The sequence below is a fragment of the Osmerus mordax genome, chromosome 5, assembly GCF_038355195.1.
Source record: "Osmerus mordax isolate fOsmMor3 chromosome 5, fOsmMor3.pri, whole genome shotgun sequence".
NCBI lineage: Eukaryota > Metazoa > Chordata > Actinopteri > Osmeriformes > Osmeridae > Osmerus > Osmerus mordax.
Window position 1 is genome coordinate 13,614,393 of NC_090054.1, and position 27,297 is coordinate 13,641,689.

General features: G+C 41.3%; 1 protein-coding gene across 1 annotated transcript; it reads right to left on the reverse strand.

The window, feature by feature from the left end:
* Positions 1–1,913: 1,913 nt before the first annotated feature.
* Positions 1,914–26,955, reverse strand: LOC136942727 (VPS10 domain-containing receptor SorCS1-like). Its single transcript, XM_067235696.1, has 28 exons — positions 26,713–26,955; positions 26,236–26,451; positions 19,977–20,044; positions 19,222–19,321; positions 18,845–19,003; positions 17,518–17,591; positions 15,877–15,941; positions 14,991–15,109; positions 14,556–14,645; positions 14,026–14,205; positions 12,806–12,952; positions 12,594–12,696; positions 12,095–12,171; positions 11,560–11,651; positions 11,241–11,348; positions 10,928–11,045; positions 10,530–10,663; positions 9,330–9,443; positions 8,927–9,098; positions 8,407–8,593; positions 8,037–8,170; positions 7,413–7,536; positions 7,028–7,140; positions 6,090–6,224; positions 4,115–4,214; positions 3,353–3,461; positions 2,573–2,730; positions 1,914–1,972 (listed from the first exon to the last, which is right to left on the reverse strand). The coding sequence occupies exons 1-28, from the start codon at positions 26,953–26,955 to the stop codon at positions 1,914–1,916; spliced, it is 3,498 nt and encodes a 1,165-aa protein (XP_067091797.1).
* Between the last annotated feature and the right edge of the window lie 342 nt (positions 26,956–27,297).

Sequence of the window (27,297 nt, forward strand, 5' to 3'; positions counted from 1 at the left end):
AGGTGCTACTCTGCCTATGAATACCCTCCCTGAGTGTGTGTTGATTTCCTGGAGAGGGGATAATTCATTTGTTGCACAGCGGGAAGAAACAGGGAACGAGCCCATTAGATGCACTCCAGGCAGCTTGGAGCTTTCATTGTCCTCCCAGTCGGGCCCCCTAGCATATGCAAATGGTTGTTTGGCTCTTAATATCAGATATACTAAGTAACACGTGTTACAGGCGGACAGAATACAAGCATATTGTACAGCCATGGATAAGAAGCCCTTACAGTATACAGATCACAGGATTTGATCGCTGAGTGTATTAACATACCGAGAGATACTGGAACATTATGATAATCATGAATTGAGAGATTGTGCAATCCTTACTTTGTCTCTTGTTTATTCTGTTAGACTACATTCTGTGTCGCAAAAACCAAATAAGCTCCCTCATTAAAGGACTGACTGGAAAATCACACTTAAAGGATGGATGCCATTACTAGACAGCTATTTGCAAATGGAATAAAATGTTCTGCAAGTCCCGCAGTTTATTTTTGAAGCCACGCTGTAAATACTGTACTGTATTTAAAAGGAGCAAAGCAAATACCATGCAAATAAATATGTACAGTTTACACGTTGCTCTACAAAGCACAACCAAATTTTCTCGAGAAATAACAAGCATTGAATAAAAAGAAATGTTCCGACGTCGACCTTGAGAGACTTCTACGGCACTCATCAGAAAAGGTGTGCGTTTATTTCTGCTTCCCTTTCAACCCCAGAAGTATACAGGAGCGGGGCAACTTGTAGTACATTTATCTAACTGGTATGTGATGCTGACAACACTTAAAAAGTCAGTTTGATGAAGAACTTTTGTGCTTCTCCCAAAGGGACGGTAGACAATCCAAAATCTGCCATGGTGCTGTTGCTAGGCAGTATCCAGTCGCCAAGGGAGATGTCTGCAGTGTCTGTCTCTGTCGGCCTGTGACAAGGTTATGTAGCGTCCACAGAGGGTTCCCATTAGTCCTTGGAGGCAAAGGGGGAGCACCCACACACCAGTCTCCGTTGATGGTCTGGACTTGCCCGACGTGTTAGCAGAATTCAAAGAGAGTGATGTCGTAGTACAGAATATCCAGTATGAAGATGACTTTCCTTCTCAGGCTTCTGAGAAGTAGCACTGACGATAGGATAGCATGCAGATCTGTCCCTTGTAACCAGACGATGGCCCCAAAATTCTCCCGGCATGGCACAGCTTGAGTATGCTCTACATCCAACCCCTCAGACCAACCTGTCATGGTTGGTGCTGCAACAGCAGGGAGTTTGAAAGAAGGAAAACACTGCCGATATCTGTGATCAGACTAGAGCACGCATTGGGCAACTGCATTTAGCAAGCTTTCACGACATGACCATGTTCACTGATGATATTTACTGATTGTAGAAAACATACTGATAATTATAATTCAAAAGTATTTTTGAAAACTTTAGCTGTTTTCTCATAGTAAATGATATTTCAATGGGGCCAAGTCTGAGTGCACATACCAAGTGCTCTTCTTGAGCACTTTCTCAGGAACAACTGGACGGAAAATGCTCAAATATATTTGTCGCTTTCATACTTCTGCTAAGAAACACCACTGTCAACAGCTGAGCCACACTGAAACAAACCATGTCGTAATTACACCATTTTTAAAAAGAGGTCTCAAGGAACACCCCTTGCAAAAAATACAAGTATTTCAATCGAAAACAGCTTATTTCCAGGAACAGGTAAAAATACGTCTAGTCTCCTTGGGAGAGTCCGGGCAGCACAGTGTGAACTGGTCTGTCCATGCATGGGTAGAAAAACACTCGAGACCATTCATTGAGTCCATGGTTTCATAGCTCGCTGGAAGAAACTGCCAAAGAAGATGTATTGCTTACGACTCGGCCGAAGACTCCCAACATTAAAACACATGGGGCGCTTCATCAGAGAGCTTGATGTCTGGGTGAGATGGCAGGTAGCCTGGCAGAGGGGAAGTAAAGAAGGAGACAGAAGAGAAATATCATGTCAGCATTTGCATACCAGCATATCTATCTTTTCTTTTTCTTTTTTTTGCATGCTGCCATATCTATCTTTCACGCTATAGGCTGGCAAGTGTGTTATTGTATCAGTGCACACTGGAGAAACTCAAGCAGAGCAGCACAGGATTTGCTTTATCGGACAGCTTTCTATGCACCGTTGCATTCCTGCTGCACTAATTAATTCATAAATACAAAGAAACTGTCACCCACCATCTCTCACGTTTCACTTTATTTTTGCCTGAGCCAGCACACTAAGAATACTTCTACACTCTCACTGGGTGAGTTCAGCAGACAGACAATGTCATGTAACATTAAAAGGAAAACGACAACATAGTAGGCAGGACATGCTCATGACCATTGCAATCTTTTCAATCCTATTTTAGTTTGTGAGATTTTTGGGAGCATTCCTAGTCGTTTGGAGCAGTCTCATGCCTAGATGTGTGTCCACTGGGTTCCAAAATACAAGCCGAATTGTTATTTTCCATATTCTGCATATATACATATAAAAGACTGTCCTGTGGGAACGGCTGCAGTACGATACCTCTGCCTTGTGGCTCTGCCTGGATGTCCGCGTGCTCCATCGGGGTCGCCCCCATTTCTCCCTCAGGGTTGGGAACCGCTATGGAGGTCACGGTGGGGATGACCTCCTGGTCCTTCTCAGACTGCTCCTCCGTGTACGTAGGGATGCCTGGGATCTTTCTGGAGGGCATGGATACAAAGAGGAGTCAGAGGTAGAGGTGAAACATGAACTATGGGACTATTTAGTAGGTTGCCAATGTAGGTAGACTTCATTTCTAGACTTGATTCAATACTTAAAGGATACTTTATTGTTATCCAGTCAATTATGTTGTGAACGATATCTGCTGTTTTATAAAGTACAACGTTGTTTTACGTTTTTTACGTAAAAAAAAAAAAAAAAAGAAGAAAGGCACTATATGGAATTTTTGAATCCTTCTTGGAAGCGGTTGCCTTTTGATTAATCGCAAAGGAGGGTGTGTACACTGAGAGCTCAAGCTGTCTTCATTTCCTATGCTATGGCACTGTATAATGTATGTTGTCTCAGGGCTTATCTCCTCAACCTTTCCTGCCATTCGGTTGAACGTCTCACCCCGGAATGGCTGTGTTTAGCATTTTCCGAAAGGTCAGCTTTCACATTGTCAGAAAGATTAATATTGATAACTGCAGGACATCGAATCCCATTCAGGACTGTGAGAATTGATTACACTGTCGTTCTCGGTAATATTGTGCGAAATGAGATGGAGACGAGTGATTCCTCAGTCCAGTTCCGAGGCTTTCACCAGGAGTTCCACAGAGGTCACACCTTTTGAACTTATATATTCCGAAGACCGCCAAGCCCAATAATGCGACAGACACCAGCATGATGACTGCGGCTCCGTTGTGGCTGCTGTCACTGGTGTCCACGAGAGGGGCTGAGAAAAGATGTGAGAGACATTAGAGAGAAAAATGAATGAAAGTTTAAGATTCGACAAAAGAGGCATAGCTTTGCCTTTCCATTACATGTGTCAGCCATTGCATAATGTCACTTGTGTATTCAAGTTAACATATCGTAAAGTGTAATTACTCCCATTACTCTCATAAATAATGGTCCAGGAATGGGACGATGTCTTTTGTTGCCTGGCATAAGGGTGGACAGCTTGACCAGAAATGACTGTGTGTACGTGCGTGCCTTCATGTGTGAGCGAGCGTGAGTATTGTGTGTTCTAACAGCGCCTATGTGGAAGGGAGGGAGAGAGAAATAGAGAAATACGAAGAGGGAGGGGGCCAGAGGAACAAAGAGAGGGAGAGACAGACGGAGAGCTCGAGAGTGATAAAGACCGATAGAGATAGAGACAATGAGAGGGTGATGGAGATATAGATGGATAGAGACAAAAAGAGGGGTCGACCGAGAGACAGAGATAAAGGGACATAGATACAAAAGGAGAGACTGATACGTAGAGACATAGACAGAGAGAGAGAGAGAGAGAGAGAGAGAGAGAGAGAGAGAGAGAGAGAGAGAGAGAGAGAGAGAGAGAGAGAGAGAGAGACTGAAAGGAGGGCTGCGAGGTTGAACCCTGGTCAGTACCTGGAGATAGGCGAGTGGCATACACGTTGACCTGAACCCCTGGTCTCAGAGTGAACCGGATGAGGTCCTGGTTCAGAGCACTTAGCAGGACTTCAGAGAGCTTGGGAGGAGAAGGTCCGTGGTTAGCAGCACCATTTCACAGTCATCAATATTTCAACCCAAGTCATTTCACCCACAAGCTTGAATTATGAATCATAATTTCTGCTTCCTTTTAAAGAGGGGCCAAGTGTTGATATGATATGGAAACGCCAACTGTAATTCAGTTACAGGGAACGCCTGACGGGCCAATCATAGCAATGGAAATCCTATCAGGTAAAAGGGCATTCAACCTATGAAGCATGGGTAGTGACATTTGAGAAATTAATTTATCCTTTAATATTTCCTTGCCAACTCCTTCGATGATTCTTGAATTTCCCTCAAAAAAGCTAATTTGTAAACCCCATGAACTTAAAGCTATATGGAAACAAATTCCCGTAGTTTACTTGGTTTTCAAACCTAGATGAAGCAGTCATTTAACAAGTGACCATGATGCCTTCTCCTAGCCCATTTGAGTCCTTAGCCATGCTTCACTAATTCCATCTCGCTCCTTCTAAAATCTTTCCACTGGTTAAAATTAGACTGCTCTACACAGTATGAATAATTACTTTTTATTCTAGTGGCATATCAGGGTCAGTAAATCTATTACACATTTTAATAAGCTGCTCCACACATTCACACACATGCACGCACACACACGGACACACACCCATGCTCACGTACACACACAGGCACACAAACGCGCGCACACACCCACACAAGGAGTGGAGACAAGCCACTGCGAACTAAGATTTATTACTCTATTGTCTGTGAGATTCTGCCAGGTAATCAGACAGCCTTTAGATAAATACATCCCTTTAATTCCCAATTCAGCTTGGCCCATAAGTCTCCTCTCTAGATGGGTCCAATTACAGGATGCATCAATGTAATTAAATACCTATTAAGTCAATTCAAGACTAAATGTGAACCAGGGACACGCTTGCTTGTTGCCACATGCTGGTTCTGTGTTTCATAAATAAGCCATTTCAGGATTGTAACAAATCCAGTTTACAGGTTTTTAGGATCAGAAAAAAATGACTCTACCTCAATAGCTTACCTGAATAGCAGGTGCTATCTAAGAAATATATAACAACATATAACATGCAATATATTTCTAATACCTCCATTAGAAATATTTGCACTAATAACATTGAGTAATAAGTGATAGTATATGCAATATAACAACAGAGAGAGCAATGCTAGAGGGCATTTAAATCAAGATGTGGGGATATTCCACTGTATGATGAAGAGCTGGGCTGTGATGGATCGTGGTTACTTTTTTGAAAAAGGATTGTTTTAGATGAGATGGCATTGCCCTCTAGTGGTGTAATTGAGCATTACTCTTGTGGTAAATATTAAGAGGCATGCCTGTGAGCTCCCCGTAGCTAATAAAGGAACATTAAAACCCTATGCATGTGTAATTAAAGCAATGAAGAGAGAAAAACTCATTATGAGCAAATCATGAACCCGCTGTGATATGAAGAACATAATCAAGAGGAAATGTGTTTTCCCATCATGCTGTCTAGCGAAGCTGTTATTTAAACTTTTAAATTGAAAATGAGATAACTCTGGCTCTGATTATAGTGATGAAGTCTACAAATGGAATTATATGGCCAGAAATATACTAGGAAAACCATGACACTAATGGGGATAAAGACAATGTGACGATGTGACAACAAAGAATGATCAGTGTTTATTTTGTTTTCTTACTTGATACCTGATCCAATGTAAAACATTTTAAAGGGACACATTCTCATTTCCTTTCAAAAACATACTTGAAAACAAATGTAAAGAAATGTTTTTGGATTGAATCTTTCTTAGTCAATTGAATATACCTTCCAAGCAACTAACTAAAGAGAAAGCATGGAGTCTCTAACAGTTAAGAGTGTAAATACAGTACCTGGTCTAAGTGTGTCCCTTTCCCTTCCAGTGTTCCCACCGTTGACCTCTTTTCGGGGATGATGAAAAACTCTGCTGTTGTAGGCAAACCTGGGAAAACAGACACCAGGAGTTGCTCCCCTCGTATACCTGTGACCTTAAGGAACAAATGAAGACTTGGTTTAGCCACAGTAGAATCCCCATCCAGGCTTCGTTTACATGAGGTTTGGTCTAATAGTGCAGTTTGGCATGTGCCTGTGAAATAAGGCTAAATAGGGTTGGTTTCCTGCTTCAGATGTCATTTGACTAAGTACCAGTCACTGTCAGGGTATAATGCACAAATCAGGCGAAACATGGAAGTTCAATTTGACAGTCTTTGGTTAAGGGCAGGCCTTTTAAGTGCATTCATGCCATAACCAGAGGTCTGTTGTCAGTTTTCTTGTCCAGACAGTGGTCATATCTGACAAGACAGAAGGTCACAGTGAATGTTTCATACTGAGAGCCATGGTGGGTTATAAATATAGCCTGGAAGCCAGGCCTTTTATATAACTGCTTTCTGACATCCTCAGAGAGGGCAGGGTAGGGAGCTAGAAGCACTTTACCTCACAGTTCACTGTACCTGTTCTTTCCTAAGGGTCATAGCCTTACTTTGAGGACATGTGGGGCAATTTAGTAGAAATCTCTCTTTTACATCTATAAATTATAAAAGTGCCAGACCTAAGAACTGACCTTGTAATTTAGTAAGTACCTCATGATGAGTCTAGTGGCTTCTTAGAAAGTAATCGTCAGCGTTAGTGATGTGCTTTTTTGGAACTACATCTTCTTACTACGTTTTGTATCAGTAGGAATTCGTTTACTGGACAAAGAATGGATCTAGACCAAAAACGAATGGTCTGAATTTGTTTTGTAGAAGCCGATCCTACTAGTACAGGATTGGTACCAGTATATTGGAGAACTCACTTGGACCATGGTGTTCTTGACCACTCGGCTGATGTCCTGTCTCCACTCTGCCACGCCTGGGTTGAGCTCATCCACATTAGAGGAGAAAGCTAGGACATGAGACTGGAAATGTTCTGAAAGAAAACACAGACAGGACATTCGCTCTTCACGAATACCGAAACGTCAAATACATCGATTACATATTTGCCGACAAAAAAGGGCAGTATGTTGCAATGTTACTACCACTATTACTAGTGGACATAAATGAACCGCTGGGCCTAAGGAGATCAAATAATCTTTAAACAGTAACTTGATGAAAAAAATTGTCTAAGGACATTTTGTTGTTATTCTTGTAATGATGAGCGAGTCGTGTGGATATGAATGCCCTGCTCCAGCCAGGTCTCACCATAAACAGCCACAGTTCTTCTGTCCTGGAGGAGAGTGCTGCCAACAGACACCTGCACTGTGATGCTATGAGTTCCCTCCTGGGTGAAGGTGAAGGACACCCCTCCTACTAGTGTTGTTACCGGCTAACAGAGGACGCGAGACAGAGAGAAAAGGATAGCGAGAGAGGGAGAGAAAGAGGGGAAGGGGTAAGATGGACAGAGAGAAAGAAAGACAGAGAGGAGGGAGATTGAGTGGTAGGTACAGATAAAGAGAGAGTAGGTACAGAGAGGGGGAGAGAAAGGGGGAGAGAAAGTGAAAGAGGGAGGGAGGGAGGGACGGAGGGACGGGGGGAGGGAGAGAGGAAGGGAGCAGATGGAGAGCGATTGATAAAGAGAAAGAGGGAGAAGATGGGACAGATGAAGAGAGGGAGAAAGAGAGGAAGAGTGAGTCAAAGAAAGAGAGAGAGGAAGGGGGCATAAGGAGAGAGAGGGGCAGGGCAGCAGAGGTGGGGGGGGGAGGGGATGCAAGAGAACGGGAGGGGAGCGATTAACAGAATGAGAACAATAGGGAGAGATACTTTAGTTGTACAAGGTATACAAATTCATGACATTTATTGACTCGATAGATTTCCGGTGTGACAGACCTCAGTGTTGTTATCGAACCACCAGTAGTAGATGACAGTTCCAACCTGGCTGGGCACCAAGACTGTGGTGAGGTTCACTGCCTTGTTCTTGACCACCACAGAGGGAGCCGAGAGACGCACTTGTTCGAGTCGACCTTCAGTCACCAAATAATCAAACATGCTGCTTCTTAGAGCAGTAGACAAATACCATACCACATCTATGTATCTTGCTACACCACCGATTGTCCTAAAACGCATGAGAGTAACAGTAAGTTATTGAAATAAATACGTGCTACAGGGACATACAATAATCACCTCAAAATCGATTCACAAAGAAAATTCACTATAAACTCTGGACTCTAACCCATATTGCACTCAAGCAGGTACTCACATGTGACATGCAGGTAGAGCAGTACTCTGTCTGAGCCAAGAGAGTTGAGGGCTGCAGCTGACACTAGGTAGATTCCTACTTTACTGTAGATGTGTTTGATCCCGTCCTCTATGGAGCTGATGTTAGTGTAGGAAATGGCAGTACCATCTCCAAAGTCCAAAGTTATACTGGTGGCGGAGCCATCTCCCTATAGTTAGAGAAGCATTTACTGTATGTTGCTAAGTGTACGACCGTACAATGTATCAGACCTGATCTTTTTTCAGTCCTTAAGACTTCAATATTCACCAAAATTCCTTACACAAAATCTTTGATTATATGTCAAATCTACGTCTCTGAATAAATTAGTAACATAATCGAATGGTTCCAAATGCATGCAGTAACGTTGTAAGAATTTGGTTAATTTTGTACTAGTTTCAATCAGTTTACTTTCGACACGTCATTAAAATCTCTTGCGTCGGATGCATTCATGCACAGATCCCACACACGCCTGCTAAAGTAATGCAAAAGGTAAGAATCCCACCTGTTCCAGGAGAACAAGGAAGGTGATGTTGGTGCCCATAGTGGCAGTGAAGGTCCCATCGCTGGTGACCAGCTGGAGGCCTCTGGGGGCTTGGCTGGGACATCGCTGCCTCCGTGGACTGTACTGACCCAGACTGCCCTCTGTGCAGTTATTTGAAACAGCCCTACGGTATCTGGAACACACACACACACAAACGCAGCCACACACACACAGAGACACACACCCACACACTCACATACATAAAATAAGATATACAACAATATATCAATTTTTGGGGGATAATCTTCAGTTTATGATCATCTTTTTCTCAAGATGATCATAAACTACAGACCCTATTTACTAGGAAGTCATTGTTTCCCATGGGGAAAATAGATTTAAAGTAGGGATTAAAGATTCAACCTACCCAGTGGTATTGAGGAAACTGTCTCCATTGATACAGTCTCTAGACACAGAAGACGGAATGAACCAGAAGGCTGGTCTACACCCACCATCAGTCTGCCGTTCAAACCCGTAGTCACTGGACAGGCACAGGGAAGATCAATAAGAAACCGTCTTAAAAGGCTGAGATTGAAAGGAAAATAAATACACTGGAATAAATGAGTCTGTGGTAGCCAGCAGTATAAATAGCGGAATAGACTGGAGGTTACAGACCAAAGAATCCACAGCAACAAAATAATTCAATAGTCTGATTTAGGATTCTGTTTGGCTTTTCATGTATATCTGTAATAATGCATTTACTCTCCAACATGTTTTATCTTATTTACAGACTATGAGGGCAGGGCTTTTTAATGTGAAGCACTCAGTGACACAATGTTACATAAATGGTAATGACATTCTGATTGACATCTGTCTCTGTTCCAGTAAAACACACCAGGGTGCATTAGCTGGGAGTAAAAGCTTTGTTCCAGGAAATCTAAGTAAAGCTGACCAGAACCAGACCAGACAATGGATCTTCTGCATTTTGCAATGCAATAAAAAAAGGCTGCATATTAAAGATACATAAACAAAAGTATAGCGCAAAATATATGGCACAACACAATGAGAAAAGTCAGAGATATCCATAACGTCTGTGTTTTTTTGTGTTCTTTACAAGGGTTTTACATTTGTTTTATGCTGTGGTGACCACTCGCACGTAGGACTAGTATTTAATGTAATTAGCTGTGATCTTACCCATGTTATGTGTGTACAGTTGAATTATTATTAGCAGATTTGTAAAATATGTTTCACATTCATCCCAGGAGGAATGCGTGTTGATGAAGCAATAAACAAAGTGATTTTCTTTTATTGAAAAGGCGTTGTCTCTGTGTTTCTCCAGCACTCAACTTCCACAAAGTCGTGATTTTGTGTTTATATACGTTGCTTTTTGCTGCTAATGCTTGTTGGAGTTTAGCTCTGCCTCAGCAAAATACCACAGAGATCTTAGAAGGCTCCTTGTAAATAAAGTGTTTAATATCTGTTAAATGTAAATGCTAATCTATGAATTATGCATAAGGTAAGAACTTGTATTTCAGCTGTACTTTCTTGCTTACCACAGAGGAGATCAATAAAGTTTTAAGAGTTAAATGTATTGTAGTGTCCCGGGAGTAAGGGCAGGTGTCCTCACCACTCAAAGTCAGCCTCGGTGCACGGGCAGGAGTCTGACATTTGGGAGATGTACTGATCTTTGGTTTTGACACATCTGGCATTGGCCTTCAGACTCTGGAAGATTCTCTTCTCCCCCATTATGCACACTTCACCCTTTGAGGAAAAAAGGCAGGTTGTGAATAATGAAAGACGCCTCTGAGATGTCTCTTTTTTCATATGCCATCAAAGAAACGAGCAGACAGACTTTGTTGGTTAGACTTCACTTTAGGTGTTGTTTAAATATATGGAAATTAGCATTAAACTGGCATATGGATTATTCTTCATTGGAGCAGAAAGGAGTTTCTTGCACTTAAATAATGTAAGCTTCATGTTTGACAAAATGTAGGCAGTTTTTGTGCTTATTGCTTTTCTCTTTACCTCGTTATGTAACTGCCATGTCTGGTAGTCCTCACTGGTACATCTTCTAATAAAGATGGACCTGAAGTCAATTTTGACAAGCTGCCACTCAGAACGATGGCTGAAATGGCCAAATATTCTGGAAAGACCAAAGATAAGACAGATGACAAAATATCAAGGAAACGCTTGGTCTCAGGAAACACCCTGAATGTGCTTTTTCCCCATATGAAGTCATGATTCTGCTTTGCTCAAAGAAATTAGGAAGAAAGACGCATGTTGATGAAAATAACAATCTTGAAGATGACCTGTCTGAGTGCTTTGGCTCTGATCTTACGTCATAATAAGCGAGTCCTCTCCTGGCTCTCCCAACACGCCATCCACGTACAGGGGCGAGGAGGTGAAGCTGTATCGGTTCCATTCCCTCCCCTCATCAAAACTAAGCCTGGGGAAGAAATCAATGTTGGCCGGCACAATGGACTACAATGGACACCCACCATGACTGAAGAGCATTTCAACACCACAAAAAACTGACAGAAGTCAACGCTTTTGTGTTCGGAAAAAATAAAGCCCATAGACGATCGAGATACATGGAGGAAGACAGAAGGCCCTGTAAAAGACGGATACTTCCGAGCGTGTGGTTGTTGAAGCCTCACCAGATGTGCCTGACAGGGAGAGGAGTGTGTCGAATGGCCACGAGTGCCCCTCCCTGGTTGAGAAAGAGAACACTGTACTCCTCCTCAAACACCTGCAGCGTAATCGAGAAACAGATAAGAAACATTTCATCCACTGGTATAGCAATATACAGTATGGCACAGACTTTTTCATTTCGATTCCTAACTGTGAAATGTATAGCCTGGTGCAATACTTGGTATCTTGTACTGTACAGTACAGCATCATTGCAAAATCCACCAGTTATGCGGCCTTGGCGTAAAAACCGATGACTTCAATAGCAACCGATGGATAAGACGAGGGGAATAAAGGGCATAAACACAGTCTGTAAATGCAGTGCTTAGCCGTCAATCAGCAAAAATCCTAAAGCGTTCACTGCAACATTCATCTACCTTGTCTATTCAGGTCTGCTTCAGACATATTGACTATTGAGTCAATGCGAAGCTCAGTGAGAAGCCTTTGATAGTGGCTCCCACTTCAGGACCCACAAGCGCCCCTGTGTTCCGAGTGCATGCGTACCTCTCTCCATGTGTTCCCACCATCTGATGTGATGTAGATGCTGACATTATTGGACGTCAGCTCAGGTCCAATTGTACCTGCGTGCAAGGACGGAAGCACTTAGTTACCTTGCTGTGTATGGATACATTTGCGTGCATAGAATGGGCTCATTCAGTATTTGCTTCTCAACCGATAGCCAGAAGTACATCAAGATCGTTTGCGCAGTTCTGCGAGTGGAATCTCCGTTTTTGTCGAAACCGGGCGTTCAACCAGCCGAAAGCGAAGACAACCCACAACATTTAAGCGGCAGGCCGCTCACACTTGAGAGAGAAGATCTTTGGTTTTAAAGCAAGGGAAGAGAACTATGGATTTGCTGCAGACACTGCAGAATATAGAGTGAGAAGTGTGAGAGTTGTGTAACAACCGCGAGAAAGGAAAGCGCAGGAGGCCCAGCAGCCTCCACGGTATCGGCTAATGAGGTAAACAAAGTCAAGGAAACACGGTATCAAATAATCCTCACCTGATGCTACAATAACTCCTGGCGCTGACTCCTTGCTCACTATGTTTCCGGACGTGTAGGGGTTCTCCGAGACGTGGAGATGCAGGTGCAAGGAACAGTAAGGCTGGAAAAACAACACATACACACACGTACACACACACACAAAGAAAATAAAAAAAAATTTCACCCGGTGAGATGTTTGGGATGGTGTCCACATCCAGAAGCCCACTCACCTGTACACAATCCACTGGGTTACCACGGAGATCAGTGGTGGGAGCCTGTAGAAGGTGCCAGTCTCGTCCCTTGTTGTATGTGATGTACGTTCTCACTTGGTTTTCAATCACTTTGTTTGACAGGAATATCCCTTTAATCCCCGCCACCTAAGAACACGAGAAAGTGAGTCAGAGGACAGAAAAAAATTGTAGAGGAGTCAAATATTCAGCTGTAAATTATTCAAACTAAGTAAAGGTGCAGCTGTAGTTTGGAAAAGAAGTGAAGCCTTTACACGACAGCAATTCTGACAAGGAGCACTATTCTGGACCATCTGTAGGACTGCAGCGTGAAAACAACATATGGTGAAGCCGTGAGACATCTTCTCCTTTGTATTTACAAGTGAATGTGCATGTGCTCGCACGGCACCATAACTCTGTTCACTGCTTCTTCTGCTGCTGCACTCTTCAATCTTCAAAGTTCACCAATCTTTATCAAAATGACGCTGACCTTTTCATGGCATTGCTGGGTTCGCTTAACCATTTGCACAGCACAACATACTCCTCCGCAGCAAATCTCGAGCAACCTCGCATGAAATGTTCACTTCCGTTTTTTTGCGCCGCTTTTCATAGAGGTCAATGAGCAACCGGAGTAATAACAGCTGAGAGTTATTTAATGTGTCTTTACCTGCTATCTTTAGATGAAGTTAATTAGATGTGATTGGACAATTTGGAGCCATTGGTTTCCAGGGTTTTCTTTGAATTTGCCTCATGGCTTTCTGTCAGGAGAGATATGATGTGTGTGCAACTGCTTGGTAAGTTTATCACTGGTCAACCGTGAATGTGTGTTGACCTTGGATCTAAAACAACAACAGAATCACTATAACCCAAAAGTAGTGGTTGACAAGGCCTTGCTTTACCAGCAGCAGGTTGCCTAACATTTGTATTTGTAATGCTGGCTAAGAACATCAAATTACCCATGTACAATAGTGATGTTCAAAACAATAGAAAATAATAGACATTAATGATATATACATTTCTTAATGTCAAAACACACTTTACCACCTTATCAACAATGATATAGTTCAACCAAACCCATGATACTGTTCAACATTAGTGGGTGCCTTTGTTGTTGATACTTGTAAAGCATCCTTTGGTCCTTTTAAAAGCGCAATTTATATTAAAGTTGTTATTATTATTATTATCATCATTAGGTCTGTCTGACTGTATGTCCACTTCAGTACCTCATAGAGATCGATCATGACGTTGTCCTCTGGTCCTCCACTGCTCACCACGTCCTCCAGGGCCAGAGTGAAGAAGAGGCCCTTGGCGTCTGACATGTACAAATTGTATGAGTCATTCTGGTGCCAGTCCTGCACTGCTGCCACAACTTGGTTGTCATCTGTGCTGATGATCTGCAAGTCCTGAGAGGAAAACATCACGTTAACCTGGTTTACTAACCCGGCTAAGACACGTTAAAACACTGCAATATGTATGCCTTTGTTAATGTTTGTTAGATGTGTTGATTTCCATATAAAAGGCTTCACAAATCCTTGAATCATTTAGTTTGATTCAAATTTTCCCTTTCATTTATCCCTTCCAGTTCACCTTTTCTTCTTCAAAAACAACCTTGAGTGTTTGGAAGGGGCTAAGCAATTAGCAATTTATGTATGAGTAAGCAACACTTGCAAAACAATTGTACTCCATGGAGCAGTACAAAGAACAAAATGCCTTGCAAATCAAACTACAAAATTAATTTTACTTGTGAACTCACCTTTGGTAAAGTGTACTTGGGGAGTTTCACCGGATAGAAAGCATTTCTTTTGTATGACACGTAATGGACTGATTGGCCACTGATAGGCACCTAGAAAGCAAAGATATTTTTTTGTGCTATGCATGTATGTGCCTACAGTAGCTATTATGCAAGTTTAGTTAAAAATATTAACATTGATGCTAATTTTCCGAGGTTACCAACAATAAGCCAACAAGCTTACACATATGACAACTTCAAAGCCAGCATAAATACGTATTCAGGATATTCTAGCATAAAACATGGAAAAGTAGAACTGCAAACGATAGTAGGTTATGCAACTGAATTCCCTCACGTATCCACCTTGTAGATGTCGGTAATGAGATTGTGACGTCATTCACACACAAAACAGTGGAAGCATTTAATGTATCCTTTTAAGGACCTTGCATAATGACCCACCTGGATGAAAACATACTCATCCTGAACCACCAGGGAGTCTGGGATGAGAAACCCTGGGAAAGGCTTGCTTTTGTTTGCCTCGGAGCAGTTCTGCAGCTTACACATGATATACTGTGAGCCTGCAACCCAAAGTTAATGCTTAGCAAACATACATCAGGGATGAAACAACAAACGTCACTTGTGTTCAGTCAGAGTTTTAACTTTAATTGCGTTGGTAATAGCCAGAGAACAGGAGACCTGGGAGACCCGTTTCTATTCTCAGTAATAGAAAAGCTGAAATGACTGTCCTGGTGTATTAGTCTCAGCCAAATGAGCTAGTCTCCCCAGAGACAAGGCATTAACACTGGAAGCCTAATGTAACAGCCCCAAGAGCCAAATCATACTGGAGCTACCAACCCTTAAAAAATGAACTAACTTCATCGTAAGTGGGAGTTTCTATGCAGCCAATTCAGATGGGGGTGTTACACTCTAAGTGAAATCTTTCCTCTCAGGAAAACTGAAAAATTACACTACTTTTTGGCAAGAGTCCAAAAAATGGTTTGTCCTTTTTACTGTTCTATATACATTGTGGGATGTAAATAGAACTACAGGTGTACTATGTTAGGAGAAGCTGTGTAAATGAGACCGGCTTCATGATGTGAGCTTTGTTCTATTATTTCCTAAAGAACAGCAGGGTAGAATTGTGTTTAATGCTGTTAAGTGCAATCACTGTCTGGTTGAAAAGCAAACCTGTTTAAATCATCTCCTGGTTTAAGCACTGAGAATCAATGGAAGTTAAGTTGATGCGGCTATAACCAGGAAAATGTGTCCCATTACGATATGCTATCCCTAAGTCTTGAGATAAAGGTTTAATCACAATTTACAGGAGTCTTGATAAAATACTCACGTCCGTCAGACACAGTGGTCTCCAGGTGGATCATGCCTGGTTCTTTGTCTAAACCCAGTTTGGACCTGTCACACAAGAAAAAGAGATAAATAACAGTGTTTATGTTTTCCTTTCCACCTTTGGTGTTCATTATTTAGTATATAAACGTCAACTTTGGGATAAGAACATGCTACATCTAAAATACACCATATCATACATATTTATAGAGAAATTATTTGACTGAATTAGCTTTTAAAACGTGTGATCTCAAATGAAACGATGAAAATAAGTCACAGGCTTTGGCATACTTTAGCATAGAGTCTCTGATCAAGGACAGTGTTTTTGCAACGATGAAAGGGGGGGGAGGGGGGGGGGTGTAAACCAAGACATTCATCTTGACTAAAAGAGTTCATTTCCAAATGCCAAATGCTCAGTCCAAACATGCTATTTCCTCTCTTAAAATGGCATCTTTCAGAAGACAGCAATATAACGTGTCAGGCAGTGACACACCTGAAAAACGACAATAGTCATGATTTCCATTTTGATTGTGTGAAATTATGAGGGAAATATGCAGCTGCTTGCATTCTCTCATTTGAAATATGGCAAGACAACAACGCTGCCCATAAACATCCGCCTGTCAATCATTCGACCTGCGGCACGGTGTCATTTGGAGGGAAGCTGCATTTCATCCTCCTTCGATGGAGTTTCTTCGTGGCCGTGGTTTAAGTGTAGAGCGACAAGAGTGACCACTTGTTGTATTAATAGCAGCTATTGTGGCAGAAGATGGGTTTCTCCTCATTTTCCATACCATGGCAGGGTCTGGGCCATAATAAAAAAAATAGGTTCAATCGTGCTTCCCTCAGCACTCCGTAATTGCCTTCGAGCTCCATCTTTTTTAATGGACTTTCTGTCAAATACTTCATCCCCTTCTATTGGTGAACAGCAGGCAGTGTCCTTAAACAGGCTCCTTATATGTTATCCTGTATAGTTCTCCTTGTCACCAGAAAAAAATATGAATCTGCATTTTGTTCGGTGCTGTAGCATCTTAACAAGACAAGATTTTGGACAAGACTTCGGCCTCGCTGTCGCATATCTTGAGGCAAGGTATTTTGTTGACACAAGCTAATACAAGCTACTCTGTATTGCTGTGTTTCATGGTTATGGGAAAACTTAAGTGTTATCTTATACCTAAGGCAGGTTTTTCCTGCTATCACTTTTCCCATAGGAGTGTTTTTGTGTCTACTTTTGCCACAGGGCAAAAACATCAACTGCCCTGAACAAGAAGCCAATAATGTTTTTATTGGGACAGTGAACTGCATCTGCTGCATCTTTCCCCAACTCTGGTTTTGGCCTCAAAAACACTTTGTCATCATTTGTTTCAGGCTGTCAAAGTTTACAAAATATGTGAAAGTGTGAAATCTAGTCACATGTTGGGGCTGGAGTGACGTAACACATCGTTACATCTGCCTAACTGAGCCTCATATATGGGGAATACCCCTTACTTAAGAAATAGTATTTTGCTTTTAAAATTGAATAACTGTAAGATAACCTAAACAAAACATTTTGGTATTAATTCTGCCCTAAGTAAAACACTTCTAGTCAGCCCACAGAGAGAACAGAGTAGGGCACACGTGTATGAAAAGAATTGACTCCTGTTCTCACCAATAGAATCTGTTGGGAACCACATTGTCATGCACCAGCTGCCATCTTCTCCCAAACTCCACTGAGACATAAAGCTGGGGAAGGGGATACAATAACAGATAAAACAGAGTTTAAAACAAGCATTTGGCACATGTGCACTAGCCTGAATTCTTCCTCCATCAAATCTTTTGACATTCTGAGTCGTTTTCAACCTATGCTCAAGCTGATTGTCAACTCAAGTTGTGATCATGACAGGTCATATAGAATTGCTACTGGGTATGCTCTAAAAGTTGACTGTTAAACTTCAGAAAAGTTTTCATGACATTATATCCCTTAGGAATTTCCCGACTCCATCAGTTAGTAGATGTCGAACAGACTACAGAGATATACTTGCAATATCTATGACATCAAAAGCCAGCCTAAATGGGTTTGTATCTACTGCACTTTTAAAAGATGTGATGTCATGCTGGAATATTAGAATGTAAAAAACAACTTACTTTGATTCAATCAAAATACTTTAAAGGGAATTAACAGGGAGACTTCATTTAACAGAAAGTTGTCCAGTAGCCTTCAGGCAATGTTCTCCGGGGCATCTTAATTTAACACCCTATTGATGGTTCTCAGCAGTCTCTCATCTCTGCTTTCACACCATTTATCTCACTTCTTTGGAGTTGACTGGTTTCTCTCACAGAATTTAGATCTCCCAATAGTCAATTGAGAGGAAGGGTTTGATACCTGCTGCGTTGAGTAAAGCAGACAGCTGGTTTCCCCTGTTGACTACCTCCTATCCTGCCTGGGACATAGAACTAGCCCCTATTTGTTTGCATCTAGAGCCAGGCCCTGTAGCTTGGTTAGTCGAAACAGGTGATGAGCTGTCTGGGCCTTGGCATCGGCAGCCATAGCTTGGGTGACAGATGTGTCGAGGAGGGAACAGCAACATGCCCACCATCAAAAGCACATCCATCTGGCGGACAGCGGTGTAATGGCAAGAACAGGTTTGGTGGACACCCACAAAAAATAAAAATAAATGACATCAGAATTCACCACAGTATTCACGTTACACCTGAGGTAATGTTCTGCGTAGAAAGATGTTTACTCCAAACCACATCGTTCATGTGACCTTCACAAGTTGGATGTACAGGTGCTTCGCTCGACACGGTAAATGAGAAGTTTCCCCTTTACTAGCCTTCAAAGGGTATAATAAAAAGGCACACAATCACTATCTGAGCATTTTGTTGATGTCAACAACCTTAATAAAGTCAATACGCTCTGTTGACATTTTCACAGACCGTTTGGTGCTTGCCGATCCCTCTCTCCGCTCTGAGTGGCAGCTGCCTTTTGTAGTTACCTTTCGGTCGTGGCTGTAAGCCAGGATCCAGTCCTCCTGCTCTGGGTGGAAGAGGAGGCTGAGAACGTCGAAGGCTAAGTGGTACTTCTGATAGGATGCCCCCTCATCCAGGCTAATGAGCAAGCTGCTCTCTACCTCTGGGTCGGTCAGTAACATGATCTGGAACGAGACGAGACAGGAGACGCAGGAATTACGTTCCTGCCTTGACAGCGGACGGATAGGCAGACGGCGATGACGTGCGTAAGCCTCATGGAGGCCAGATGTGCTCTGTGGGCTTTGCACGTATTATGCAGTATCTTGTTTTCTGAGGTAGGCTTATATTTGTTTCTGATCACATACAGAATGGTTTACGATTAGGGAACGATATAGGAACTCACCTTCCTTTTATTATTGGGACTCACATACAGGTAGCTTAGGATTGTTTTCGGTCCAACCTTTTCATTAAGTTTCTCATATGTTGTTCCATAGTCTGTTGACCTAGAATTCAATTACAGTATTAAGTAATGCTGAGAAGTTAGGGGTGTGGTTGGTGGGTGGCGTGTAGCAACACCTATTGCTTACTATACTGATAGAATAATTAGGCAACCCAGGCAAGCATAAAATTGCAACTGAAAAAAAAATCATAAAGCAATTTCCTAGATGAGTGGAGAATTGTTCAATTACCAAAGACATGGATATATTGTATGACATGCTCAAAAAGAGTACCGTAAACTTCTACACAGCATGTAAGACATATTCAAGATATAAAATGTTGACACCAAACATTGTCAGTTTAAACCCTGTTATCCAATAGCATACAGTAAAAAAACACACTTCCTAATAACCGGTTGATATCAGTTAGAATCCAATATTGATCCTATTTGGACAAGCTCCTTTTGCACAACAGGGAACCTTGTCTCCAGAATGATATTCAGTATATATTTGACACTGACATCTGCCTCTTTCTGATTGTCTGTTACAGTGCGATTGGGAAGCCTACAGAACTGCAATGCTTTATTTGAGTACAGAAAAATGTATCTTTTTATCTTAACTCCCATGTACATCTCCTAATGGCAAATACAGTAAGTAGCATCATGTGAGTGCCGCAGGAGAAAGACTAACCTCCACTGAGACAGATTGAAATGATGCTTACCTCCATAGAGAACTCTCTGTTACACTGCCAGTGCTGAAGTCAAAGTACTTTGTCAGCATAAGGATCACCTGAAAAAAACACAACACAGTTATGATCTCAAGCCTCAGTACAGAGAAGATAACCTGCATACTAAATACACGCATTCTCATTAAAACATGTTGGATGAAGGTCAAAACTCGTCATCAATCATAACAAGTGATGTAATAATAAGGTCATAAAACGGATGTAAGAAAGGAGAGCACATACAGTTGATTCATTATAATCAACTGTATGTACTATCATTGATAATAACATTATATGCTCAATCCGAAAAGCAATTTCCTTTCATGAGGACACGCTAGGGTGGCCTTAGGCCATCATTGTACACATCAGCAGCTAGCTTACAGCATGTTAGTCTCATCTTAAAATGGATGTTTGTTAACACTCCTATTTGTCTTGCCTCCTGTAGAAACACCGACACCTCACCTTTGGGTCACGATGACCCAGGTTCCAATTTTTTCTCATACCTCTACTAAACTTGTGTACCCAAATGTGAAATGTGGCACAATGTTACAGCCATACGTGTAGAATACAACCAAATAGCCATAAACAACATCTGCTCTAGCGTCCCAAAAAGGAAAAGCCATAGGCCTATGAATGCCTAAGAGACTATCTATAGACGTATTTACATTTAGTCATTTAGCAGATGCTCTTATCCAGAGCGACTTACAGTAAGTACAGGGACATCCCCCCGAGGCAAGTAGGGTGAAGTGCCTTGCCCAAGGACACAACGTCAGTTAGCACTGCCGGGAATCGAACTGGCAACCTTCGGATTACTAGCCCGATTCCCTCACCGCTCAGCCACCTGACTCCCTTTAAACTAAGTTGTGCAGGTTATGTAATATTACCATGAACACATCTCTACTGCACAATGGAAATGTGAATTGGACTTTGCTTAGTTTTTTGCTTCAATCAAGAAAAGTCGATTTTAATATCCATATAATCCAAACATATCCTATCAGTATTGCCTCAGGTCATTATGACCCCAGGACAAGAGGAGGGATCTACCCACTAAAAAACAGCAATGCTTATTTCTGTCAAGCTCCAAAAAACATAAGCAAAACCAAAACAAACTTCTAAGGGCTTGTCATGGCGTCTCTCTGAGTGCTTGAGTTTGGTGCAGTTTCTTTCAGCAAAGGTAATGCTGAGAACATGTGCTTTGGTTTCTTTTTTAAGGACCCAGTGGGCTTCTACAATGGTGAACATTAGGCTTACCACCAGTGCTCTATAAATAAATGAATAAATAAGTCAACAATGCATCTATCGTTCATCCCAGGCAAGGCCTTGTCACGTAAATATTGTGGACGTCTCTTCTTTTTTTGAGGATCGTAAAAGAAAAACGTACTTGCGCCGTGTTAATACAACTCTTTACATATTAGGAATGAGGATCTATAAATTGTTAATTTGTCTTGTAAATTGTTCCAGATGTTTTTTATTAATGGGTCTCCAAGGACAGGTCTATTTTCCTCCATGTAATATGAAAGACGAACGTCCTGTCTTTTCCTTCCCGTTTGTTTTAGCATAAATCAAAGCTTCTGCTTTTCTTCATTAATAATACAGGGTTTCATGTTTACATGTAGTTCACTACAAAGTCCTTATCCCCGAGTTCTTAATACTTGAAGACAATGTTGGAGAAAGCTGGGTAACTCTTCCAGTAGTTAAAATACATCTTTATAATGCAATATTTATCAAATGTATTCCCTGTTTGACATTTTTGCTGCGGTTGTATATCTAATCAACTGAAAAAATACAGCTTTTTATTAGTTGTGTATAAAATGTGCTAAAATAAATTGACAAAATAAACACAAGTATGTGATTTATAGTCTACTAATAACATGGCCTTTATTGCTTTTAAAAGTCACAGCCTGCTGGACATGGCAACAGACAATAGAACAACCCACAGCAGTTTGGAAACTAGGACAAATTGTTTTCTGTCCAGTAGGGCAATTAACTTATGCATTTACTTGGAGAAGGTCCAGGGTTAGACTATAATAATTAGCATTTTCTGAACTGCCAGCAGGAAAAGCTTTAGAGTTAGACTGACAGTTTATGGATTGAGACAGATGTTTAAAAATTAAGGTAAGACTCCCTTGCTGATGTGAATAGTTAATGAGACCAGGCATCGATATAGTGATAAAGTATTAATTTAGCTGATATTTCACTGTGAGAGGGTTGGTTTATGCTGAGGGTACAGTATACCGAATATAAGAACCTTATGTATAAAACATTTCTAGGTCAAAAAAATAACAACTGTCAACTAGCTATTCACACCAGTGCAAACCATTTATGTTTGAATGACTGTCTTGGAGAAAATATTCTCTTCTAGTTCTCATTCTAGATACAAAGGGGATTGTGTAGGCAAAGAACAAGCTCCTATTTGCTTGAGGTGAGATGTTAGAGGATGTGTTAACATTTAGAACACGATTTGTACCATGTGTGTGACAAATGTCTCCAAAAAAGATGATTTGACATACGAGAATAAGCAAATTGATTTTCAAGCCCTAAATCCTGTGCAAATCTCAAACCTTGAAGAGAGAATGCACTTGGATGAATCTGGTCATTATTGAGGAATAAAATAGGTTTTATTGAGGACTTAAACGGCTTAGTTTGAAGAGATTACCCATCTGCCATGAGGGCATTGTATTAAAGGAATGTGGGGGTGAGGTGGTGGAGGTGCTTTATATTACGGAAGGATGAAGAGCACCTGAAAGTGACAAATTAAGCGCGAGACAGTCTACACATTACAATTCACTCCTAGCCTCAACACCTCCCTGATCCAAACCTTATCAGCTGTTGGAATTAAGTTACCTCATCAATAACACCATAGACATATTTGGCCTGTGCAATTAAATAGATGGATGATTCCATAAAAGCTATTGTTACTGAAGGAAATGATCGGAATATCAACAATATAAGTTACAATTCTATTAAAAACAAGATGTTAAAGTACAACAAAAAACATTCTCGCAATTTTACCTTACTTTTGCAATTAAAAGCTTACTGACATAACATTTATTTTGCTCAGTTAAGGTCACCATGAAATGATTATTAGACCTTATTTAGGAGCACCCATCTGACTACTTCTCCCTGTTAATGTCAGGTTTAAATGAGCTAGTCCAGAAAACTGAGTCTCAGAATGGAAATACCTTCATTGGTGAAACAGCACCTGTTGAAATGAGGACAGATCATTAAAATGATCTACATTCTAAACGTTGACAATTTAAGTTTTAAAAATTAACTATTGAGTAACTAGTGAACACCCTACAAGCCAAATTGAAAATAATATTGTTTCGGAAATCCTTTAGAGAAAATACGACTTTTTCGAGTCTGAGGCCTCAGAGTTAACACATAAAACAACATTAAAATCACCTTATACAAAACAGTGTGTCCATTTCAGTATCCTCTGTGGAGTATTTGAGATTCAGGGATATACCTGACTTGTTCCTGACAGAGGCGTTCCTGACTGAGTGTTATCTCAACCATAGGTGTATTACTGATGTGCTTTAGTCTGCCACGTCAATTCATATCCCTTTATTCACAAAGACAATGTTTTCTGGTAGAGCAGATGTTGGGCTGAGGCTAGATTGTTTGAAGTCAGAGGTATGTGCTCTCACATGGGGAACAGGTCAATGCAGTCATGAATTATGAAGCGACTTCACAATAGCGTATTACAAAGATACGCATATCCTAGTTCTAACCTACTTAGAGTCCAAGTTCACAAAAGCTACCTTCCATGAAACCAGTTGAAATAACTGAAATATCATCCATCCAACAAATGGCATCTAGTACAGCTCGATGAATTATACAAAGTTTAATTTTAAATTACCCATTTAACACTATATCGCCCGAATGACAATCAGTTGGACCGGTTAGAATATTATGATTAAGGGTTTTGTCAAACAAGAAACATTTATTTACAGAAAGATACATTTTCACAATGCCTCTGCAACTCAAGCACAACCTCCACATAATATTCACACTTCGTGTGGTGGAGCCTCTTGTCAACAACATTTCAAATGGGCAGCAATACTCCTTTGTAGTCACAGCTACCAAGTACAAAAGGACAATAATACCATGATGCAAACCTAAGGAACAACTCAAACTTTGTGAGGCTCGGATGCCATTTCTTTGTTATCCTTTCCAGGCTTAAGATGTCACCAAGCACAACTTCTTCTCTGGATGTATGTGTGTGTGCCTCAGTTTGGGATCAGATGTGGGCCACAGTATGGAAGCCGGCTGTGCTGGAGAGAGTTTCATCCACCATGAGGAGGCATGATCAATTCTGCCAAGGTTAGTCATTGACAGTTTCCATTTTTTTGGGTCCTTGTCAACAAGTATCTCCAGCATAGTTAAGGATGCTGCATGGAACTTCTAAATACTTTGAAATGTGGGCGCTCAGAGATGGAGGAGCCGTACTGTGGTGACTAACAATGGCTCTAAACAATGCTGTTTAGTCTCGTCTGACGTGAAAGTATAACAATGAATCAGAGCTTTCTAAAAGATTGAAATAAACATTGGCGCAGCAATGCATCTCTGCTGTGTCTTGAGGGCTATTCTGACTATTGGTTGACCATCAAAATAAACTGTTGGGCTTTATAGCCTGGGCAGTCCTTAAGAGCACTTTGAGGGAGGGAGACTGAAGTCAATAAAATCTAGCCCAAATCTACACTAGTCAGAATGAGCAAAATGGCACCAAGACATTACTGACTGAAGCAACAGGTCAGTTACAAAACTAGTAACCGAAGACCATGCTTAAGAGATGCAAATGTATCATTCTAGCCATATGTTACAGTTAAGAGAAACATTGAATATTTACTATTTTGATACATTTTGAATGTTAGAATATGTTCACCAACCAACCAGAACCCACACCTAGAGTTTAACTGTACAATGTTCTGTGAATGTAAAGCGAGCAGATGTGACAGTTTGAGATGTATGGGTTGAATGCCTAGTTGAATAAGGCTGCTATGGGAGTTTACTGAGCTGGTGAATAGTGATACCAACACTGCAGATTCCTATCCATAACATGGACAGAATGACACTTTGTACTGCTGCAGTATTGTAGCGACACTGACAATGTAGATGATGTGCCCTTGACTTCTAATCTGATATTTAAAACATTATTCTTTAGAGCACTGTTCTGTTGTCCCACAAACATAACGTAAGGACCTCAGACCTGTGAAAAGACCCAAATTCAATATGTTTCAGTACAATAAACACCTTTTCAAAACAAATTTAATTTAGTGGATCCATAAATACGATATGGTGTGTAAAAATAGTCAAGAAGAGGTTACCCTAGACAGTGAGTTATATAAGACCCCAAGGTCCACAGCACTGCATCTGCAGCATCACCTTAATAATGAGGCTGGTGCAGCTGTTCATGGAAACAACACAATGCTCTTCCCCTTCTGAAGCTGGAATCTCCTTTTCCTGCCTGTTGTTGGAGCTTGGGTCAAAAGCCCTGTTCACCTCAAGATAAGTGATGAATCCATTTTCAAAGCACTTTATTAATAAGTGGTGCTCTATTATTGTTAAGTGTTGTTAAGACCTAGTCAATTAAAGATACTAGTTAATTACTAGTTAAGCCATTGTGAGAGTCAGGTGGAGTCAGGTGGCTGAGCGGTTAAGGAATCGGGCTAGTAATCAGAAGGTTTCTGGTTCGATCCCCGGCTCTGCAAAATGACGTTGTGTCCTTGGGCAAGGCACTTCACCCTACTTGCCTCGGGGGAATGTCCCTGTACTTACTGTAAGTCGCTCTGGATAAGAGCGTCTGCTAAATGACTAAATGTAAATTACATGATGTGATAATTACATGATACCTGTACTCCCAACACTAACGCAAGTGTTAGAAAGTGTGTGTGTGCGTGTGTGAGAGAGAGAGAGAGAGAGAGAGAGAGAGAGAGAGAGAGAGAGAGAGAGAGAGAGAGAGAGAGAGAGAGAGAGAGAGAGAGAGAGAGAGAGACTCGTCATTGCTCCAGCTCTTCAGTATCCTTGTCTGGTGCACTGGCACCAACCTGCGCCATGGCAGTCTTGCCCAGCACTTTCCTCATGTCAGACAATATTGAGCATATATTGAGGTGTGGAATGACTTTGTACGAGCAAGAAATTGTAAAATGAATCCACTCAGAATTCCATATTTTAACAGTTGCGAAATCAAATGTCACTCAATAGATCATTGACATCCCACGCACAACACAACTTCATTATGAGTTTCACTTACGCTGCTATTTTGACCTGACCAGTGCACCATGGCTTGGTTGTGAGCTGAATCCCCAGCAAGTGCGAATGTCGAACTTGTTAATTTCAACTCGTGTTGTCCCGACGATAAAGCATCATCCTCGGCGTTCCAACGAAATCCGGACCAAGTTGCTCTGCTCTCTGGTGTCTGCGTGCTGCGTTTTCTTCGCCTCCTACGACTTCTGAAACTCGTTGCAACCTTGCTTTGTGGTAATACAGAATATTGAATTATCTTAGCTCCTCCTAAACTATTATTTTTTGTATAACTGCTGTACTGATCACTAACTTTACTGGCATTCAAATGCGTCATTTTCGGGCGTGATAAATGTTCAGATTGATTGAGTACTTCGGAACTAGAAAGTTTCTCCTTCTGGTCGTTATCTTTTTCATCGGTTTTATTTGAAGTATATCGCTGATCGGATGGAAATTCCGTCACTGATCTCGTATTTCTTTCATATACGCTGTCGATATATTCCGCAATATTGTCGCTGTGGTCACTCTCGTTCATTAGACCCTCCTTTGCAGTCTCTTCAAACAGACCCATCCCAGCCCAGTGTTTCGACTGAGCCGAATTGTTGTCGGGTTGTTTGCAAGATGGAATGCACCTTGTCTCTGCTCTGGTCATGCCCATGGTTGAAGTTAGGAAGAGCCACATCCACAAAGAAATGTGGCAAAAAAGGCAGCAGTTAACGTTGGTCTCCATCCTTGTTTAGTCTTAGTTGATTTGAAATATATCCTACCAAAGAGGTGCTCGTGCTTATTTTCCTCTTAATGAGATGTCCTTGATTTCTGCTGTTGTAAAGTGAACTCGGCCCCGTAGGTTGCTGCGGTGCGCTCTGAAGTACTGATGCAAGTGATGCACCGGAGGAGGAGCTGGGGGTGCGATTCTGTGATGATAGAAAAGGACTATTCCTATTCCTTTAACGCCTTCACATGACCATCAAAATGATGAATACAAAATATATACATTTACATGATTGCGTTTCAGATTTAAATTAATTGTTTTTATATTGTTTTTCTTCTGGTATAGGACGTCAAAGGTTTT

Bases quoted from the DNA above. Each gene is read 5' to 3' on its own strand.
- LOC136942727 (XM_067235696.1), bottom strand. From the start codon at position 26,955: ATGGAGACCAACGTTAACTGCTGCCTTTTTTGCCACATTTCTTTGTGG. The intron at 12,172-12,593 runs GTGAGGATTATT...CCTTGCACGCAG, and splicing joins AGGAGTTATTGTAGCATCAG to GTACAATTGGACCTGAGCTG. The intron at 9,099-9,329 runs GTAGGTTGAATC...TGTGTGTTCCAG, and splicing joins AGTTTCCTCAATACCACTGG to ATACCGTAGGGCTGTTTCAA.